The following is a 22,229-nucleotide window of genomic DNA, read 5'->3' on the forward strand; positions in this document are numbered from 1 at the left end:
TTACAAAAATTAATAATTTAGCAATTTATTTACATATATTAAAATTGATATGGCAAACAGTTAAAAATTACAAGCCTTCATATTTTAAATATATACTCCTTCCCACCAATATAGTCCAATATTTTTTTTGGATCTTCCAAAATATAACCTACTTAATTTCCTGATTTAATAATAATATTAAAAGATTTGTTTGCCCAAATAGCCTTACTTAGTGTTAATGGAGACAATAAACAAAGCAATAATTAATGGAGTATTACAGCAGAAAAATTGCACTCCATGTAAATATAACATACTTCAAAGAATATAAATTATATTTTCTAATGTGTTAAAATTGAAAGTTGACTAAATTGAACAGGAAATTGAACTGATTCCATATATTTGTAGTGATGAAACTAATTTTGATCAGTGCTACTTATCCGAGTACCACTCAACAGATAGCCTCCTGATGAACTCATCTGCATATGTGGATGTGTTCTTGAGGGAAGAACCTGCAATTTTCATTTATTTTGAGTTTTAGAGTTACATATCATATTAGATCAGAAACAATTCAATGAAATTACACCATAAGTTATTATCAAACCTGATATTCGCGTAACCAAGGTTCGGAAACTTGCAAGTTGATGGCCATTTTGTTGCTCTGCAGGTTGTTCATGCATGTCGCTAGAGGCTGCAACGGAAACATAAACATCAGTTTAACGCCAAAATAGGAACTCGGGAGCATCATCTGAGTGTCAATCCGAAGATCAAATATCGTAAAGAGCCATCACAAAAAGGTACTCCCACTGTTGCATTAGTTGTTTTTTCCGGCAGTTGAGAAGGCCAAAAAATTATCAGTTTTCAGCACGCCTTTTAAAAAACGAGCCGCAGTGAAGGATTGAAACAAAAAGAGCATAGAGAAATTGAGTAGTAGAGAATCATAAGTGGATCATGTCTTGTGGAAATGATTACCTGGAGGTACTGGTGATAAATCACAAATGGCGCCGAGTATGACAAAAGTGGCACCAGGTCTTTTGCAATGTCCCAAGCATCCAAGTTTGGAGCCGCGATTATCAAACTACAAAAGAGTAAATAATAGTAAAAAAAAACTAGACTTTAGACGATTTACCAAAATATTTTCACATAAGACAGAATTAAAAGAAACTGCAAGAAACCTGGAAAAGCCGTGTTCCTTCCAGTGTTTGATAGTCTCTGGGGGTGCCTTCTCACCAGCCTTGACAGTTTTAGCACATTTTGGAGAAGCAGCCACATTATTGTCGGTGTCCATATTCGTGGTGCTGATTTCCTCCATATTCACCAAATCTTTAGCTGAAGAGGACAGGGTATCTTTCTACACATAAGAAATCAGTCAGTTTGAGCTCAAATCGTTGGCGAAATACATAGAGCATGGGAGACTCCTCACACACATTTTCTTTTATACTACATTCATCTACAAGCTGGTCACTGGGTATTGAAATTTCGCCATTGGAGGGTTGTAACTCAGTGAGCGAAGCATGTAATATCCTGGACCAATGAAAAAGAACACAGATCATAATTGCTCACATAAGCCATTCAAAAAGATTTATATAGAGGGTGATATATTAGTTTAACATTGGACAGCAATTAGCACCTTTTGCAAGTCTCATCACTGAAATTGAACATCCGGACAATACTAATGGGTAACGGAGTGGTTCCACAATGTGGATTGCATACATAACCCGTTCCTGGAAAGATAACAAAATTCAGGCTTAGAAAGAGTTTGAATATGATGGAACATCTCAACAGTCTCATTTTGATGAACTTTTCCGGATTTCACATATCCATCTTTTGTAGTATAAGTCATCTAACATGGATATACAATTTGTTAACTTTTAACATAATTTTTCGCACAATTTTATCATAAAGACTAATGGCATTGAGTCGGTTTCAAATGCAACCTTAGGAGCAAGTGGGGAAGTCATTCAGAAGTCTGAAGGAACAAATGAGATTGAACTGAGGAATAACAAACCTCCCATCCGCTCTGCAACAGAGCCAGTAACTATACCCTCGAGCATATCAAATACAAGTACATTTGAGTGTGCAGTGACATTAGCCAAGGAAAGCAGAAGGGACAAGGTATCCACCCGCAAAAATCTGCCAACCAAAAATTGAAATTAACATTACAAGTATATATAGTGAGAAGCAATACTGCAAGGTATTTTCAGAAAGAGAGAAAAATGAGATGTGTATTTCAGTAACTAGTTTGTAATATTACCAATAAGATAGCATCTTTGAGCAATAGACAAGAAATGGAAAAATGGATTTAAATGTTGGCCTTAAGAATGAAACCAGAAGCCAAAAAATTACTATATCTTAGCCTAAAATAGCAAAGAGAAATAGAGATAGCTTTTATTTTTGTATTAAATGCACAATGTCACCTGTAGCTATGCAGGACCTTATTATATGATCATATGCATAAAACCCATACTGCAATGAGAAATAATGATGATATCCAAAATAAAGATGCATTGGAGCTAAAGTTAACAAGGTCAGTAACTTTCAATTCATAACCCTCTCTACACATAGTCGCTATTTAACTATCAATTTATATGCAGTCAAGCATAAAAATTGCATTGTTATAAGAGGTGTTGCAGTGGAACTACAACAACAGATGGGAGAGATGAATGCCAACCATATCTACCAAATCCGTATGTTTTCACATGATGCATGGATAGAGTGGAACTTAACTTAATGCAATAATTGCTCTTCTCACCAGAAAGAGATACTCACCCGATTTTCTCAGCATGTTTCTTGAAATATGCTTCACAGATGCTGTAAAGAAAAAAAAAAGGGAGTCGACCATAAGAATTGGATGGTCAAAAAAATGGGAAGATAAAAAGTAAAACATTCAACTGCTTGAAAAGTAGCTTTAGAACAATCAATGAATTATTCTCCTGGCATGCCAAAATGCCAAAAATATAATTTCAAGTGAGATGATAAAAAGGGTCCATTTATGTCATGTCACATAGCTCTAGCCTCTGAATGATGTTTTATTAAGATGAGCTAAAATGTCTAAAATAAATAAATTAACTAATTAAACTAACCAAATGCAAAAGGTAAGAGGGCAAAATTAGAGAATAATCTTGAGATGAAATGATATTCTTTTACCTAGGCATCCAAGCCATGGAAATTAAGTTGGAGGTTAGTAATGAAATTGTTTGTAGCACTTTCCAAAATTTATGAGCAATCAGAAAGTCCTCATTTTAAAATTATTTTCAGTGTTAACCACACAAATTATGCAATATTGTTTACATTATGATTTGACACACTTGAAAATCTAAGGAAGCACGAAATCAACCTTCTTGCAAATGGACGTCTTAGAAGTACTCTTGGCGCATATTTTTTCTGCTTTTTAATGCGATATTTTTCCTGCAAAAAGACGGATATCAGTTTGAGTTTGAGTGTAAAGTATTTTTAATCATATTAATCAAGCACCTGTGAAAAAGCTGTTTTCTTTTCAAATGTCGCACTGTTTGCAATAAGAGCCTGAACTATTTCATCACCAGTAGCTCCCTTTCTGAAAATAAATGCAAATTCTCAGTCAGAAATGAGGTAATAGAGAAGTAATATAGTTTAAATTGATTGATGAAAGCAAACCCATAGAGATCAAAAGTTGCAGTCAACTCAAAGCAAAGTTGCATTGTGGTTGACTATGATAAAGTTAACTTACAAATCAATTCAACATATGATACTACCACACCCATTCATAATCATAGAAACGAGACACAACTTTTGTTCCCCAATAACACAGTTTGGGAGAAAGAAAGAAATCCAATAACAGATCAATCTCTTCAGCAAAAGTAACTAGCAAGTGATGTGAAGTCTCAAACAGCATTGAATCTGAAGATCGTGAACTAGAACAATTAAAAAATGAAACAGCATGTCTTTTATAGATGTGATTACAATCATAACAGAAATATGCATACGTCAAAGCAATATAACAGTTGAAAACAGAGGATGGTCAAAACCTACAAATGTAAAGCACATGACACGTCAAATGTTATAATGCAGTGTGTAGAATTTAAATATGAAAACATGACACTTTACTTGCGCATGCCATCTATGTCTTCACCCGTGAGAGACTGGGCTGTGTTATTATCAACTAATGCACGATTATCTCTGCACTCCTCCATAGTTTGATCATCCGCTTTCTCGCTGAGGCCATTACCTGATCAGAAAGTGCTGTCAATACATAACTGAATTATAAGAAGGAAGCACAAACTAAATAAATTGCGTAGATAAACTACACATCACCAACTTCCACAGCAGCTTGATCCATAGTCTTAATAAATTTATTTTTCATCTAAAAATCATTTTACAGATACAATTTTTAGGGGAAAAAGGTGTTGTTTTATGCAATGAATCAGCTGAAACAATCTTCACCAGTTCGATATTACTTTGAAACTGCCTCCATAAGTTGAAAAGTACAAACTTTTTTAACACTTCTAAAAATTATAAATAACGCAAATTAAACCTTCTGCATTTGGAGCAATCGGGGCTAGAAATGGTCCCTCTGCGCCAACCTCCACCTGAAACGAAGACCCAAACGGGCACCCAATCAAAGGCTGCAGAGAGCAATTCTTGTCTCCTATCTTTACTTTCCTAAAGAGCAACCAACATGAACAAATTGGAGTGAATTGTACTAATAGTTTATAACTAATGAACTCTTATTTGACTTGAAAGCTTACGAGCCGGCAGTGAGGCGAGCAAAAAGCACTCGATCGCCGTCGTTGATGTCCAGCAACACACTGCAGCCATCCCAGGTGATTCTACTGTTCTGACTCCCGCTCGAATTTTCTTCTGAATTGTTCGGCGACATGATTTTACTTGTGATGAACGCTCGTTAATCAGGAAAAAGGAACAATCTTGAATTGAAAATAGGGTGAATCAGGTCGGATTTGAATCGCTGAGGTTTTGGGAATTTGGGCGCAAAAGCTTGAAATCAAAACCCTAACAAACGGGTACGTTGTCGTTTCATATTGGGCTTTAGATATAAAGCCCAACCATTTTTTCCTCCAAATTTATACTCATATTGAAATTTATTACTACTAGTTGTTCCACATTTAAATTACTAGTTTTTATTTATCAAAACATAATACGATTTTAACTACAGAATAAATTTGTAGGAATATTATTTAAAAAAGGAGAATATAATATAAAGGGTGGTTTTATTTGTCTAGTTTCAGATACTTCATCCGTTCCATGTTAATTGAGTCCTTTTGTAATAAAAATATAAAAATTAAATAAAAATTTATATTTCTTCCAATATAATTGAGTCATTTCTATTTTTGGTAAAAAAAATAATCATTTCTCTTACTTTATTCTATCTCCATCTCCCTTACTTTATTCACCATCCACTTGACACAGTATTCTTAATCTCTATGCCGAAAAGAAATACATCAATTAACAAGGAACGGAGTGAGTATTTAGTGGTGACAGATAGTCTATATTGGTATTGCCTTCTAACAAACTTCCTCTTTTCTTTTTTAGTTTCAAACATAACCCTAATTATAACCTACTCACGTGCCGCCACTGGCCCGGTTTCGTCACCGACGTCATTGCTAGCTTGTGCCTCTTGACCTAGGGGTAGTGATTTGGGTACCCACACCCGAAAATAGTCCCGACTTCCCACCTGATTGGGTATCAAATACTCGATGCGAGTATTCAAGTAATTAATTTACAAAAAGCTACACCCTTGTCATTAAAATAATTTATAAATAACTCAGTCCAATAGCCCTAAATCTATTTTATTTAGAAACATCTTAAACTGCAAATCGAGTAAATCAGTATACTCAATGCCGGACATATCCTAAATCATATTACTTGATCTCGTAAAATCAGCTATCAAGTAGTACTAGTATATAGTATTCGGGGATAGAGTACGAGTGAACCTGATCCCCGACCAAGCGTTTTCCCACACCTATATATCCTGACCCCATCCCACACGCGGCTCTATAATTTCTCCATATGACCATATGCGTATACGCATACCGATATACGTAATCGACTGAAGTATATATTCCCGATATACGTAATCGACCATATGCGAATACGCATACCGGTATATATTACCAAACGACAAATAAGGAGTAGTTTCAAATTCAATTATTCCCGATTTGATTCTATCTATAAATTCGGTTCTATGTATGATATCATTGAGATGGATATATAATGATTTTTTCAGGCCACATTATATTACCACTTACCATAAAAAGCTGGGCACTAATAATTCCTTGCACCAGTTTTAATTAGTTCAATACTATTGCAATAATTAGTCAACATCATCACCACATTCATCTGTTCGTAACTGACGAGATTAATAAATTATTACAAAACAACATTATTAGTTTTAGAAAAACTCAAGAAATGATAAGCTTTTCTGTTAAGAATGGTACTATAGTCCTCGTGTCAAATTCCCAGTAAAAAAACTCACCTTCAAAGTGAAGTTATTGCTAAATTATTAAACCATTAATTTTAACGTTTTTGGGAATTTAATCATAATTTTCTTATGATAAATTGAGTTGTGAAAACCAGTCTTATCTTGTTAAATATGTGAAACAACACTTTAGTTTATAAAAAATAATTATTGTAATGTGTAAAAATCACGCAAAAAAAACATTATTTTATGCGTAAAGTATCATAGAAATGACTAATTAAAGAGTATTGTTATGCATAAAGAAATATTCTCGTTTGAAAATCAATCATAACTATCTCTAGCAATCAAGATTTATGAACTAGATTCATGATTTCCAATTAAGTGACACAGTAAATATGATTTTGATTCTGATCTCCCGACACATCATACATTTAATTAATTGGTTTATTTTAAATTAATTATTTGAGACTTAGATATGATATTTAAATTTGTGGCCAACTCTTATTCTAGGTCCCTTTACAAGAAAAAACACACACTTTCGAGTAAAAGGGCTTTGTTCTAACCATGTTGATGTACAAGAGACAAACTCCTATTCCACTCATATAAGTAATATATATTCTTTTGTAGTGTTTCCTTATTTATTCACATAAACTGGTAAATTATGACGGCTTCAAATTAAAGTTGATCGACAAGAAACGGCTGGCCTAATTTTTTTTTAGAAAAAGTTAGAAAGTCGAATAAAATTAATTAATGCTTGTTAATATTTCTTTTTTAGAGTCATTGCATGCAATCAAAACACAAATAGATTTAATAAAATAGTACTTGATTATATTCTATTCTATTATTTCTATTCGAAGTCATAGTAATTAAGGAAATGTACGTAGACAAATTAAAGTTAATTAATTAGTACTGCATATTATCAAAAGTTAACTCATATGCTCGTCACTCTCAAAATACTATGTCTTATATTTGTTGTACTCCATAAAGGAATTGGTGAAGATTGTATAGATCAAATAACTCTATATTTCGATAAGTTAATAATTTTTAAGTTGGTTCTCTTGTTTGATTATAACATTGATACTTTCATTAAAAGGCTACATCAATTGTGACACACGAGGATGTTTGGTAACCAACGTGGAGTCGTGCCCCAAGGAGAGAGGTCGTTTGGTAGCCAACTCGAAGTGGTGTTTAAGAGCCAAAAATTAGCGAATAGAACAGTAACAATGCAAAAGTAGTTTAAAACACGACCAAAAAAAAAAAAGACTAAATCAACTAATTGGCAAGAGCACATTAACGCAATAAATCTTTTGTCCTGAAAATTAAAACAAATATATTGAGGTTTATATTTTCATATTTCCAAAAATAGAAAGAATTATAACTTCTTGTAGTGTAAGAATCTAAATAACCTTTTTTATTTGATTATGTCTTACCACTTCCAAACTCACAAGAGACTAGACAATACTTCCTCTGTCCCGTTAAAAATGAAATATTTTTCTTTTTGGTCTGTCCCATTAAAAATAAAATATTTCTAAAAATGGAAACAATGTTATTTCTACTTTTTCTTCTCTTTTACTTTACTCTCTTCTCATTAACTCACAAAATAATACTACATAAAATCTCGTGCTGAAAAGCAAATATTGCATATTTAATGCGACGGATGAATTATTATACAAGCCATAAAATAGGAATGCATATTTTCATTATCATAACGTATTCCAAAAACATACATACAAATGAACTCATTTTCCAAAAGTGAACAATCCCTCAAATTAAACCATAATAACATCAGATTTCCTCGCATCACAATCCTGCGAAGATCTATTGAAGAACTCAATGCAATCGGAAATAGCCTCATTGTAGTGAGATTTGGAGTAGTAATAGGAGCTGCACGACGTCTTGGGCGTCTCCACCGCCCAATTATCACACGATCTCCGCCTCGGCGCCGCCGCCTCCGACGAGCCGCCCCTCGCCGGGAGGCCCCGGGGGAAGATGAGCCGCATTATGATCTTGCGAAACCTCTCCAACAATTTCATGCTTGAAAAAAAAATATATGGATTTTTGAAATTGAAGAGAAAACCCTAATTTGGGATGTAATGAGCATACTCACATGAGCTCCTATTTATTGATGAATGTTTGGAATAGTTTATTATGGGGTTTTATTTGTTTTTGCGAGATGATAATGGGGAAGTGTAGCACAATCATTTATGTCGTATGGTGGAATAAGAGGAATGGATTTGTATCTTTGTGACTCAATGATCGATGTTAGTTAAGATGTTGCACAAGGCATGTGATCAAATCATTTGCATGCCTTTTGGCCTCTATTTGTTAATGTATAAACAAAAACGTATTCTACACTTTCTAAAATATGCTTTCTCCGTCCCGGCTAAGATGACACATTTATTGGTAAATGGAGTCCCGGCTAAAATATACTCTCTCCGTCCACGAATAGGATTCCCGTTTTTCCATTTTAGTCTGTCCGCAAATAGGAGTCCCGGTTCACTTTTACCATAAATGGTAATAGGGTCTCACCTTCCACTAACGATAAACGGAGAGAGCAGTTAAAAAAAAAAAAAAAAAAAACTCATTTCACTCGCATTTCATTTAATACTAATATACACAAGTGAGACCTCTATTCCACTAACCTTTTTTACCCACGTTTCTTAACATTTCTTAAAATTCATGCTTCCTGTATATGGGACTCCTAATGGCGGACTGAGGGAGTATTGTTTAAAGTGTTTAGTTGGAGAGAGAAAAGGTGGGTGAGAGTATTAAAATAAAGAGATAAATAAAGATGAATATTTTAATAGGAGTGAGAAAAAGTTGTTGGGTGTATTAATTGGAGAGAAAGTTTCCAAAAAAGGAAATGTGTTATCTTAGTTGGGACAAACTAAAAAAAAACGTGTTATCTTAAACGGGACGGAGGAACGTATTTACTGTGTATCTACGAAAAATAGTCTTGTTTTTCTCTTTATATGTTCATTAATATCAATCTATCTATTTATGATAAATTTATTTCTCTAGTTGGATATATCTGATCATTTTCCACTAAATATACCTCAACCATTTTTTCTCTATACTTACTTTAACATTTTTGCTTTAAAACATACTAAAACTATTTTTCTTGGTAGAAAGAAGCTAGTATAGTATAAGAAAATTAAAACTATAAAGTACTATAATTATATCACAAAAGATACAAATACATAAATTTTGATAAAAATAAGTAAAATGAGTAGAAGAGTTGGAACTATTTGAAAGAAAAATTAAAACATTTGTATTTAGATTTTTTTTTCTTAATTGTAAACAATATATACATAACATCTGTATTTAGTTATATCCATCAACAATATTGGGAGATAGATAATTTATTTTGCTAGTGTCGATCATAATGAAAATTATTTCGTTAAAAATTAATATTCTTATTATTAAAAGCAACTTTGTAAAAGTGGCTGCTATTATGATTTAAAATGAATATTCTTTGCATAAAAACGATTATTCTTATAAACAAAAGTCACGATATGTCTCAAATAAAAAGTGATTTATCTGTCATTAAAATGATTTTTGTAATAGGAGTAATATTTATTATTGTTAGTGTTATTTTAAATATTTTTTAGTATTGCTTTTACTCCACTTTTTAGTATCCGATTCACTCAAGAATTACTTTCATTTTTTATTTTTATTTTTTGGTAATTACGAAGGGTATCCAATGGCGGACCAGTGACTATTCCCCGCGCTGATTTGTAGGCACCTCAATGGATGGAATAGCTGGCAGTGGGACAGCTGGCCCAAGATTTAAAGCTGCTCCATACCCAAAGGCAGGGATCGATTCCCTCTGACCATTTGATTAAGGATGGACGAGTCTCATGTCACTTGACCACATCCCTTGGGTTTACTTTCATTTTCTTAATCACACATTTAATTGCTAGATTCGTTTCTTCATTGTTATTTTACTTTGCAAAAGCACATACAAAAAAGCTACAAAGAATTATTTTAATTACGTCTAGTTTCCTTAATTAATTAAATCACTTCCCATCTCCAATACTCAATCCGAGCATCTTGTCAACTTACTCCAAGACCAAGCTAGAATATAAAACACTGTTTTAAAAAAAAAAAAAAGAAATTGGAACCAAAAAAGAATTCATAACATAACAATTATTGAAATGGAATTAATTACTCAATTAATATTCATGCAAAGGAAACCTCCGAGCTTCCCTTCTTCTTCGAAAACATCCCTCCAATGAAAGGGATGAGCGCCTTCTTTTTCTTCTTCTTGAGAGAGGGATGTCTCTGGAACATTCCCTGCTGCGGCGGCGGCGGCAGCGCCACTTGAGCCACCAGAGGAGGATTCGCGAAGGTCACGCATCTCCTCCTCTGGAACTCGACGTCGTTGCTTGACTCTTTCTTCAAGCTTTGGAGCTCCATCTTGGTCTGATGGAGCTCCTGTTGCAGGGAGGAGAGGTACTGAGCCATGTGCTCCCTCTCCTCCCGCGCCTTTTCCAGGCGTTGCTTTGTCTCCTCCAATTCCGAGGCTTCGCCCGCCTCTGCTTCCTGCAGCTGCACGGCTAATAATAACTACTATAGCATTTTATTTTCCGCGGGAAATAAAAAATTTGCCTCTAAATACACGAACTTTTGTTGCTTTATTTTTGTCATAAATTGCTTTAATGGTTGATGACATTAATTTTTTTCAAAAATTGAAAGTTAGTGTATTTGCAGGGACAAGTTTTAGTTCATGCCTGTTGTGACAAAATAGAGCAATTGTGTAATCGAGATAAACAGAAAACGTAAAGAAGACCCAGAATTTATGTGGTTCACTACGTCCACGGGCGGAAACGAAGAACAGATTTTATTTAGCGTGTTTTCAGATTGTGGCTACAGAATTCAGATTGAATATCAGATCACAGAATTATGTGCTCTACTTCCAAGTAGAAAACTTAATCCTATACAGATTCAAGGCATACTAACATTGCCAAAATTCAAAATTGAATAAAAATATGTGTAGCTTTGGTGCAATTGATTTTTATGCATCATAGTAATATTTCGTTTTATGACAAGTAAATGTAAATGGTACAAAGATAAATAATCGAGATTGGTTTTTAATTATTCTTTAGTCTTGAATCATTTGCTCTTTCGATGTAAATATTTTATTAATTACCTATTGAATTTCAAGTATTAATTAGTTCCTATTAAATGAAAAGAATACACTGAAAATTATTGCTTAATGCCATTTTTCATAAGGAGAAAAGATGACACACCTCTTTGAGCTTGCTAGCATAAACTTCACTAGCAAGAACTCTCTCTCCGAACAACATCACCGCCTCTTTAACCGACCGGAACGGGGCGCTCGTGTCGATCTCCGCCTTGTTCGCCGTCGCCACTCCGCCGCCTTCCATCCTAAACTCAACCACTTGATTGTAACAATTGACAAAATTAAACAAAAAAAAAATTAAAATAGAAAGACTATTATTTTGGTGATTTTGTTGGAGGTGTGTGTGTGATTTAATTTGTTGGTGCATGTAATGAGTGGGGAGTATTTTGTTAAGTAGGAAGAGGTTCGTTTCTTCGCGTCCACTTCACTAGAGATGTGGTTGCTGCTGCATATGTATTTTGATTGAGCATCAAGTTATATGGGCTTCCTTTTCACTACTTTTTTGTGTTATATAATTGGATATACTATATGATATGCTCATTAATTCATACATGTTTGATGTTCAATCCAAAATACTCAAAATCCGAATATTCGATCCCAATCAAACTGAAATTTAAAATTTAGTTTGGATCTATTCCGGTCTCTTTTCAATTCGGATTGCATTTTTGGCGAAATTCATTTATTTCGGTTCAAATATATTTAACAATATGTAAAAAACGAATCTCAAATTTATTTTTAATATAGTATATAAGAAGAAATATTATGCTATATATTTTTAATATCAGCGCGAGAAATAATCACTGGGTCTGCCGGTGGATACCCTTGGTAATATAAAAAAAAAGGACTCCTTCAAATTGATTTTAGATTAAATTATGCATGTATGTATTCATATACATGGTCTCAAGGTAAGAAAAGGTAGATTTCAAACTAGGATGTGTAAAAAGAGAAGCAAAAACCATTCTTTTGAGTTGAAATTATGCTCCAAGACTATTTGTTACACATGGGGATTGAAGATCCAAACCCTTTAACTAGAATATGTATGAACAAGCTATGGAAGTCAGCACAGTCGTCAACAGAATCGACACGAAGTTTACTGCATTGTTGTCGAGTATGCTAAGACCCGAGATCCTCTTTACCGTTGGCCCGGCTTTGCTAACAACCTGCAATTTCAAGACCAAACAACTTTCAAATTTTACGCGAATTTCTTCAATAGTCTTGTTTTTCCATTTTAAGTTTTATCTAATAATATTACTTTTCACTACTATACCAATTTTGCATTAATTAAAACTCGTGTCGTCCACACTCGAATTAAGATGTAAAATATCACCTTCTTTCGGACACTGCAGAAGCCACTGTACTGGAGGGTTGCTCCCAATAAAGAATCGATAACGCTTCCACACAGTCCAGAAAGAGCAGAAACCGGTATCAACAATAGCTGCTTCATGGCTACATCGAACGTACAGTTGGTAGTCGTAAATCCGAGGATAACCATTGTAAGTCCAAGCACAGAGCCTGCAGCTGCTGCAGCAACGAGTCCTGCCCTCGTCACACCACCATTAGTGCCCTTCTGAACCGGCTGGATTAATGAAAAAACAGGTAAGACAGTAGATATACACGAGAAATGAAATGATGATAGTAGTGTGCGTGCATCCACCTTGAAGTTTGTGATAAGGCGTGGCTGGTCATCACTGAGAACCCCGAGCTCGGACGACCATGTGTCCCCGTTGGAGCAACAGTAGTGACCAAGAATACCACCAGCTAGATATGTCATGAGACGCGATTCTTTCGAATTTAGGCAAAAGTCCTGCGTTCCCACCTGCGTCCAAGCAATCAGGACTAAAACCGTTGCTATACCACTATTCGAGAGAACTTGTATCCTGCGAAGAGAAGACAAATGAACATCGTTAGTCGTATTGAAATCACCTAGAAGGCCCTTTACAAACACCTGATGAACTTTACAGAATACTATTTCCAGAAAAAATATACCAATTGCGTTGGCCACCCTCCTTAAAATCTGCATCGACTTTCTTCTTTTTGTCTTCTCCGACTTTGGTTAGCATCGATGAAGTAACAAAAAAGACAAGTAACAGAGCACCAAACCTACAACGATGCAGATACAATAAAAACGAGAAAAAAATTAGACAAGCACAGACATGTCAAACATGTTCCGAGTTTAAAGGAGAAGAGATGCGGATACCTGTAATTGACGGCTATATGAATTGTCATAACAGCAAAACCAGAAAGAGCGCCAGAAAAGTTGAGGGACTTCTTTCGGTAGGATCTGATGGAAATTGCAGCTGAAAGAAGTGCTGCAACCAATGGTTGGACTAAATTTCTTTCCATTTTCGACTTGTACAGCTTTGGACCGGGCTAAGAATGAAAATGAAAATTCTGAATTAGTGAAGCACCGTAATTCTATTCAACGAGTTGGAAGTTGGATAGACAGAACTGCTATTAGAACATTTGTCAAATACAGCGAGAACGCAACCAAATAAGAGTGGCAGAGTTAAAGAGAAAATGGAACTCGAAAAAACTAGTTTCCATTTCATGGTCAGCAATGCCATCAACCCTTTAAAACGACGCCCAAGCCATTCTTTGCCATCAATTATTTGAGCAAAGGGGCGTCTCATCCCATCACACACCATTCTAACATAAAATACAGGTACTTGAATCTTATAAACACATTGAATCAATATCATAGCAATTTTCTTCAAATCATTCTGGTGAAACAACCGGATAAACGAACTGTATAATCTGAAGAGCATGAACTCATAACACATAAAACAATGACAAACCAAGCAAAATAACCATGTAGGGGACATTTAAACACCCCCTCCGCCCCCTCTGCCCCAAAAACTATAGCAAAACTACTATATTCGGTGCCCGCGAACGCATAACACTTTCCTTTTTAGAGCACAACCCCACATTCTACTTCATATTTCAATCTTTTAAATGCCTCTTATCCACCAAAAAAACCATACTTTTTCTATATAGTAGAAACTAGGATATTATGAAAACCATGTTGTGAGTTACATCAAGAAACAGAAGAAATGGCATTCCCTCTAAAGATGGAGCTACAGAAGAAATCAATTAAGTGTAACATGTTATCCAACACAAAGAAATTGTACGGACATTGAAAAGAATCACATAATCTCTAAACATTTCTGATATTTTCACAAATTCAGCAACATTCAAGGAAATAATAAAATTCCCACAAAGCCCCAATTTTAACTTGTCGTTCTAAACAAAACTACTGCTCACTCACTTGCTTAATCCTCTAGCTTTCTTCACACAAACATTCAACAAAACAAAAAAATGAATAAAGATTGAATTTTTACCTCGGAAACTCGTGAGAGTAGTGTAAATGAAGTTATGAATGAAGTTTCAATTCAATTTTCGGCGGTTTTGAATGGAGATTGAATTGAATTTATTAGCCTAAAGGAGAGCAGTTTGCTATGTACCTGCCACTTTTGACTTATAATTTCTAATTATTAATAATACTATGTCAAAATAAAATTAAATAATTTTTTTATAAAAAGAACCCACTAATTAAAATTTTAGAATCAGAAAAATTCGAAATAACTAAAAATATATAAAACGTAATAAATCAAGATCGAATTTATAATTTATTTAAAAAAAATTATTTGTTATGATTTTTAACTAAAAAGGGATATAACTTTTCATCTCATTTTTCAAGAACGTGCAAAATATAACATGATAATTGATAAATCACTACAAAATCAGTCATCACAATTGACAACCAACCAAATAAGTAGTATTACTACTAGTATCTAAATACATTAAACTTTTTTTATTGCTTTAATTTTTTTACACCTCAAATATCTTAAAATGGTCGATGTACTAAACGGCGTAGTTTAGTAGTAGTACATTAGTTTGTTGAAAATTTATAACCATGTAAAAATATAGAACAATTGAAAGTTTATGCATTTGAAGGAAGAGAAAAACCAGATCTTTCCATGTAAATGTTATGGTTAATGAAAGTATGAATCCGAAAGGCAGGTTGCGACGTCTATTGAGAGCCAACGTCGTGTTGATAGCCTTAACCGGTGAAGACGAGGAATAACCATACAGGGGCAGTGGACAAAGCACATTTTGAAAAGATGTTGGTGGAATAGGCCATTCTTCTTTTCTGTCTGATATTTGCAAGACTCTGATGAGACGAGTTATGTAAACGTGCGATGAGCACCTCTTCCACGACTTGTTCGATTCAGCAGCAACTCTGGTATGCTGAATCATTAAAAGGTGCTAATAAGTTTCTTGGGCTGATTTCACCACATTTGAAGGACAAACAGCTCCAAGAGTTACTTTTGAGCTGATTTTCCTAGCCTCTTCTTGTGGTGTCGGGCGGATATCTGCTCAAAGAGGCATTTAAGCATGTGATGAGACGAACCAACGGTGAAGTACACTCACGGCCTCGCTTTTTTATGGCTACAACATCAAAAACAAGACATGTACACAAAACTTTAAGCATTGATTGTTGCATACACTTCAATGACAGAAACAAATTTCATCTGGTTGAATAAGGACTTAAAATGTGCCTTTAAGCTTGTAGCAAATTGTCTACAACAAATTACAGTAATAAGAAAAGTAAACATGACTACAAAATGAAAGAAATTCCCACAAAACATCATCTAAAAAAGACAGTCCATATTCATAAACCAAATGAAAATAGTTACTACACCACAGCTAAAAAGAGTTAGAAAAAAAATCATATCATTTCCATTTTCCAAAGTACATTCTCAGTAGTTCAGATAAAGCAAAATAGAGAATCTTCAACTGCCAAAAAAACAAGCAAGAAAAGTGAGTAGGATCCAATCAGTCTTCCCTCAAACAAACTTCAATAAAACAATCACAATGATAAGCTTTGAGCTTTCATAGCCACGCACCAGACCGTATTTTCCGAGGAATCGAGGCATAATTAACCGCACCACCACATCCATCAAGAATCTGCAGAAAAGGAGAGCAATTAGCATCATAAATAAACTCTCTGATTTCTCATAATTACAATCATAATGTCAGCTTTATGTCTTTTACCATTGTTGGAAACTTGTAACTCTCATCTTCACCACCAAATGCAACAGAGCCATTGCAGCTCAAGTATCACTCAAACACAAACTTCCAAAATTATGAACAGGAGAAAGAAAAGGAAGCATATGATTGGACAGAAATATAGCCCAAATGAAGACAAGACAACACCTTTTTGTTGTTTAGTACCTTTAATTTAATTTGATGATTGTAACAAGAAAAAGGAATTATGCATAAGGCAGCCGACTGCACAATGAATAGTCCCACATTAGAGATGAGATTTTGAGAAAAAAAGGGCTCAACAGAAAGGAAGAGAGAATTGATTTGGGAAGATAAAGAAGTGCATTTTCTTGTTTGGGAAATGAGCATTGTTCAATTTAAAGCAAAGGGGGGCAAGGAAAGCGATTGTTGTTGTCTTTTTTACTTGGCGATGTTGAGTGAATCAGGTTCTTCTTCACGCAATTAAAACGACTCGTTTTGCTCTCTCTCTTTCTCCCACACACATGCACACTCGCAGCTCTCACTCTCACTGTCTCAGAAAAGGAGGAGCGAGAACCGAAGAAAGGAAAAATCTTGCGCCTTTTTTGCTTTAGCTTAGTTGATTCAGATTGCCATTGTGGAAAATCTGAAAGAAATAGAAGAAAATGGCTACTGGGCTTAAGCAAGAAGTTCCGGGGAAAAACAGAAAAAGAAATCTTCTAACACGGCAAAACCTTAGTAATTCTATAACACTAAAATGATCTGCAGAATTTTTCTTTAGAAAAGACAACATCATTTCGATCAACAGAGACATTCATGTTGTTTGACATACAAGAAGAGGATAGACAAAAACATTGTGTATAATGCACTGCAGTGTTTTCTTACAACTTCCCATAACAAAAATGGACAAAAACAAGGTTCAAGACTTAAGTGATGATGATGATGTCCATACAAAAACATGGTACTATAACAGAAAATTATTGCAGTAAGAAGTAGTGGAATTTCACTACAAATATGATGTGTGTGTCAACACATCCAAGATGCAGATCTCTTGATATGAGGCTTCATCTGCTTGTCTTCTTCAAGTGAGATCATTCCCAAATGGGAAGGATCCTCCAGCATCATTTTCGCCACCAAATAGCCCGCGATCGACCACGTCTGGTACTTGCGCGCCTGCTTCCCCATGTAACGCCCCAGCTTCCCGTCATAGTACTCCGGCCAGTGGTCTTTCGACAGACGCGCCTCCACAAGCTCGATGGCGCGTCTCGCTAGCTGGGGGCGCCCGGACTTGATGCACGCCGCTGTCAGGAGCCATAGAAGGACTGCACAACACATCAAACACAAAATGTGCAAATAATGTAAAGTAAGTAGTTATAAGTTCAATATAATGAATTTTGCTTCAAAGATCACATTTTTATTTCAATATAATGAATTTTGTTTCAAAGATCACATTTTTATTTCAATATAATGAATTTTGCTTCAAAGATCAAATTTTTATTTCTACTAGAAATCTTTAATCAACACTTAATCAAAAGGAGAAAGCAAGTTACCTGGCCAAGAGCCTCCATTGTGGTAACTCCAGCTAGTGTTCTTCGGATCGCAGCCGGTTACGATTCTCCATTCGTGGGTTTCCATGGACGGATAGCATATCTTCAACGGCATCTCCCCAACGAGCTCGTCCCAACGTGATTCAATGAGGTCCATTATAGCTGAAGCTTGCTCGGGAGTTGCCAGGGATGACAAAATGGCCACGCAGTTGCCCAAGCAGAACCAACGGAAATCCATCCTCGCGGGGCTCACATTCCCGATGAAGTAGCCTCCACGAGTTGGCATGAAATCAAACACCCAATCTGGGAGGGAATCGGGCATCACATTGAACTTGTTCACTGCAGTGTGCGAATACTCCTCAGTCTTGTAACGGTAGATGTCGTTGAGCTGCTTGATGTCCAGCCAAAAGTAGCTTCTCATGTGATAGCTAAGCGCGTGAAGGCGCTTAACCACTCTATCGGAGAAATCTTTGCCTTCCTCGTCGTTCTTAAGTAGATGCAAAGCACACCTCAAGGCCATGAAGAATAACGCCTGTATCTCTATCGGATAACCATAGACACCCTGAAAGATGGAAAATCAGATACACGTTCAACTAAAAAATGACGAAAATCAGAAAGAGTGACGAAACTCACCATCCGACGATCAATCATACTACATCCATCAGCACACAAAAGGGTTGGGAAAGTATCATAGCCTTCAGACAGGCATAAGGCCAGAATTAACTTGATGCCTCTTTGGAATTCAGGCATCTCGGCCAAAGTGTTGTCACCGGTGGACTTTGTATACGCCCGTAGCAGAATGATCCACCAAAAACCAGAATCAACCGGAGCCACTCTACCAATAGCACATTCGCCAAAATCAGCAATGATCGTCTCGTTGTTCCTCACAGGATCATGAAGTACCTTGAAACTCGCGGGCATCACCCCAGCCCCTAGAGTGAAATTGTCCACCTTCTTCTCCCATGATTGGAGGCGCAACGTTTTCAGAAGAAAGTTTTTGACGATTTCAGGTTCGCCATTCATCAAGAAGGCTAGAGCACTAGGAACAAAATCCCTCACAAACACCTGTGGTCACCAAGCAAAATTTAAGCCTTTACAATTACAACAAATATTAAGAAAATATCAAAAGTCCCAAACAACATAGCACAAGAATAACACCTCCAAATCTTTAAAAATAAACTATATACGTGAATCCTTTTATCCATCACAAGCAATTAAGCAGAAGCTCTTCAAATAGAACAAAGAAGTTTGTAAAGAAACATAATTACTAGAGCCAGCATTTCCTCTTCCCCTAAAACATTAACCATCCACACGCCATCGAAAGAAGAAGCCTCAAATAGTTATAAGTCTCAAAATTCAGACACATATAGTTATAAGCATCACATCTGTGAAAAGTTCCACGACAACAAGTATATTGAAATTCAGCCAATGATCAAACATTATAAAAAACAAATCATGCTAAACATAGGCCAGGGGAAAATAAACAAGCCTTTCTCATATTGAGACATAACATAAGTAATATCTAAGCATATAAAGCATCAACCTGATCATAATTCAGCTCTTCAGTCGAATTATCCAAGGCGGCCAAAGTCCCCACAGGCTGCTCCCGGAAGTGGACTATGGACCGCTGCAAGGCCTCCCACGCCTCAGCCACAATCGGATGCGTCTCCATACAATAGAACGACCTAGGAGTGCTCACACCAGACCTCCCCGGGGAATGGATGCTCCCGAAGTTGTCAAAGACACGAGACGAGTTCTCACTGTTCTTGTAGAACTGGCGGGGCGGGGATGAGATCGAGAGCTCACTGATCGACCTCTCGTCAAACGACCTCTTCCTCTCTATGTTCACAGCCTTCGGCCTCTCCAACAATCTGGACAAATCCGACTCCCCAATCTCAAAAATCGAGGAGCTCGATTCGTTATGCTTCCCGTTCCCATTGCCATCAACAACCGGAGACATCTTGCAACAAAATCCCCAATTATCTTCTCAGAGATGTGAAAAGATCTGCAGATAATGAGAAATGAAAGCCTCAAAACCTCAATATTTATAAAATCCCAATCCCTAATCACATAAAGGTAGAGTAGAGTCAAAGAATGCTTTTTTAATTTTATTTTGAAATCTTTACAACAGCAATAAGCAACACTACTACATCACACCTCACAAGCAAAGCAACAAAGAAAAGTCAACTCTCTCAGATTTTGAAACTAACCAATAATTCCCCTAAAATTAATGTTAATTATCAACGCTAATGACGTGAAAAGCATGGATCACACTCTAAAACCTTTTGAATTAAGGGTTTATTATATTCCCCACGCCTGCAGCAAAACACACGAGAATGAATGATAAAATAAAAAAGCAATCTTGATATAGCATTTCACTTTTCAACCTAACAACTCCACCAAATTAACAATAAAAATATCAGGAAAATTGACAGGAGGAAGAGGAGAAGGAGCTAACCTTGTAGGGGTGGGCGAGAAATTGAAAATAGAAGGAAAATAAAAAAAAAATTGGAAAAAGAGAGAAAATGGTTGAAGCTGAATGAGAAGAGTGAAGAGTGAAGACAAAGACTTTGTGTTGAACGTAGGCGGGGACGACTTTACCGGAATATCCGGTTGCAAATTTGGTGTGACTTGATAAGCCGGTAAAGATCCCACCTAACCGAAAGAGACAGGTGACCGCCACGTCGGATTTCATGGGAACTTCCGAAGCCCTGGATTGGGGAAAATCTAGACAGCGGCTTTGTCGGTAATTTGGAAATCAATAAATAAAATTAAATAATTAATTTAATATATTCCACATTGGATTTAGCGATGCTGCTCTGGATTCTGGATGGAAGCTGTCACGGTAAGATCGATGACATGTGGCTTTGGATTATTAGGTTATCCAAAAGCTACACCTCATTTCTTACACCTTTTGCAATTCCTACAATCTCATATTAGAATTTAATTGATTTTTTTTTATTTTTTAAATTGTCAAGCAATTTGGAAAATTAAAATAAATGAGCTTATAAAAATGACAAGTTACTTTAATGGTGAGAGATATAGAGATTGTGATGGTTTTATGTTGTACTTATCTTATGAGAAAATAAATTATTACTTTTATTAATGAATTGAAATTTCAATTTTCGAAGAAAAGGAAAGGGCGTGCAGTTCGGTCTAAAGCTCCGCAACGCAGAAGTCAATTTGTGCGTGATGTCCGAATCCTATCCAGGTCTGGTCTCCCACCCTCTACCTGCCCTAAACCCCATGTCGAAAGGTTTTGATCCCTTATTGTGGCTAATAGTACAACATGGGATGTTGTTCCATACATAAGTACTCCCTCCGTCCCACTTAAGATGACACGTTTTCCTTTTTAGTTTGTCCCAACTAAGATGACACATTTCCTTTTTTGGTAACTTTCTCTCTCCAATTAATACACTCAACCATTTTTTTCCCACTTCTATTAAAATATCCTTCTTTCTTTATCTCTCTACTTTAATACTTACACTCACCTTCTTTCTCTTCAATTAAATACTTTAACCAATGATTCCTAAAATCTTGTGTCGGCTAAGCAATGTGTCATCTTAGTCGGGACGGAGGGAGTATAATTTTATTTTAAAATTATATTATTAAAAAATATTAATTTTTTTATTACTTTCTCCGTCCTACAATAACATGCATTCTTTCATTTTTTTTAAAAACTATTTTCTGTCTAATAATGTAGGACTCATAATTACTAATAATACTTTATTTATTTTTCTCTCTATTTTTTTATTTTATTAAATTTGCATTAAAATTTGTATAGAACCTAAAATATATATTCTTTTAAGATGGAGAAAGTCCAAATAGTTGAATGTGTATATACATTTAGGACAGCTCCCTGCCACATGTTGAACCCCCAACACCTACCTGCAAACACAGAGGGCCGGATTAGACCTCTCACCAAATTTTAATATGGTGAATTATATGTTGGCATTTAATGTGGTTGGTAATTTAATTATTACACGTTTAAAATAATCTGAAAATTGACATTGATTTTGTAAAATGCAAAATGCAAAGGGTTTCACTTTTTGGGCTTGGGCCTCAAAATGTAAAATGCAATGAGATCGCTCAAACAAGTTTATCTTTAGAAACACAACAA

General features: G+C 35.5%; 4 protein-coding genes and 1 long non-coding RNA gene across 8 annotated transcripts; all 5 read right to left on the reverse strand.

The window, feature by feature from the left end:
* Nucleotides 1–258: 258 nt before the first annotated feature.
* Nucleotides 259–4,980, reverse strand: LOC125219001 (tRNA (adenine(58)-N(1))-methyltransferase non-catalytic subunit trm6). Its single transcript, XM_048120838.1, has 13 exons — nt 4,704–4,980; nt 4,490–4,617; nt 4,063–4,183; nt 3,451–3,532; nt 3,314–3,384; nt 2,746–2,787; nt 1,985–2,109; nt 1,607–1,700; nt 1,404–1,500; nt 1,152–1,327; nt 949–1,054; nt 581–667; nt 259–488 (listed from the first exon to the last, which is right to left on the reverse strand). The coding sequence occupies exons 1-13, from the start codon at nt 4,832–4,834 to the stop codon at nt 393–395; spliced, it is 1,356 nt and encodes a 451-aa protein (XP_047976795.1). The 5' UTR covers nt 4,835–4,980; the 3' UTR covers nt 259–392.
* Nucleotides 4,981–10,386: 5,406 nt separating this feature from the next.
* On the reverse strand, nt 10,387–11,891 carry LOC125224377 (WEB family protein At1g75720-like). 2 transcript variants are annotated; one of them, XM_048127772.1, is made up of 2 exons: nt 11,644–11,891; nt 10,387–10,936 (listed from the first exon to the last, which is right to left on the reverse strand). In XM_048127772.1, exons 1-2 carry the CDS (start codon nt 11,779–11,781, stop codon nt 10,574–10,576), a joined length of 501 nt encoding a protein of 166 aa, XP_047983729.1. In that variant the 5' UTR covers nt 11,782–11,891; the 3' UTR covers nt 10,387–10,573. The 2 variants fall into 2 exon arrangements, with proteins under 2 accessions (XP_047983729.1, XP_047983728.1); XM_048127771.1 differs by having other exon boundaries at nt 10,387–10,942.
* Nucleotides 11,892–12,472: 581 nt separating this feature from the next.
* LOC125224478 (protein PGR-like) lies at nt 12,473–14,978 on the reverse strand. Its single transcript, XM_048127882.1, has 6 exons — nt 14,876–14,978; nt 13,735–13,907; nt 13,524–13,637; nt 13,192–13,414; nt 12,865–13,113; nt 12,473–12,697 (listed from the first exon to the last, which is right to left on the reverse strand). Exons 2-6 carry the CDS (start codon nt 13,878–13,880, stop codon nt 12,566–12,568), a joined length of 864 nt encoding a protein of 287 aa, XP_047983839.1. The 5' UTR covers nt 13,881–13,907; nt 14,876–14,978; the 3' UTR covers nt 12,473–12,565.
* A 719-nt stretch (nt 14,979–15,697) lies between these two features.
* Nucleotides 15,698–16,707, reverse strand: LOC125218946. 2 transcript variants are annotated; one of them, XR_007176051.1, is made up of 3 exons: nt 16,593–16,707; nt 16,445–16,505; nt 15,698–15,986 (listed from the first exon to the last, which is right to left on the reverse strand). It is a non-coding gene; the product is annotated as an uncharacterized LOC125218946 (long non-coding RNA). The 2 variants fall into 2 exon arrangements; XR_007176050.1 differs by lacking the exon at nt 15,698–15,986 and having other exon boundaries at nt 16,246–16,505.
* Nucleotides 16,708–17,404: 697 nt separating this feature from the next.
* LOC125223046 (probable alkaline/neutral invertase B) lies at nt 17,405–20,693 on the reverse strand. Of its 2 annotated transcripts, none has more exons than XM_048126003.1 (5): nt 20,568–20,693; nt 19,653–20,114; nt 18,743–19,174; nt 18,113–18,671; nt 17,405–17,884 (listed from the first exon to the last, which is right to left on the reverse strand). In XM_048126003.1, exons 2-5 carry the CDS (start codon nt 20,067–20,069, stop codon nt 17,589–17,591), a joined length of 1,704 nt encoding a protein of 567 aa, XP_047981960.1. In that variant the 5' UTR covers nt 20,070–20,114; nt 20,568–20,693; the 3' UTR covers nt 17,405–17,588. The 2 variants fall into 2 exon arrangements, with proteins under 2 accessions (XP_047981960.1, XP_047981961.1); XM_048126004.1 differs by lacking the exon at nt 20,568–20,693 and adding an exon at nt 20,392–20,414.
* Between the last annotated feature and the right edge of the window lie 1,536 nt (nt 20,694–22,229).

This window comes from Salvia hispanica, chromosome 4 (assembly GCF_023119035.1).
Source record: "Salvia hispanica cultivar TCC Black 2014 chromosome 4, UniMelb_Shisp_WGS_1.0, whole genome shotgun sequence".
Taxonomy (NCBI): domain Eukaryota; kingdom Viridiplantae; phylum Streptophyta; class Magnoliopsida; order Lamiales; family Lamiaceae; genus Salvia; species Salvia hispanica.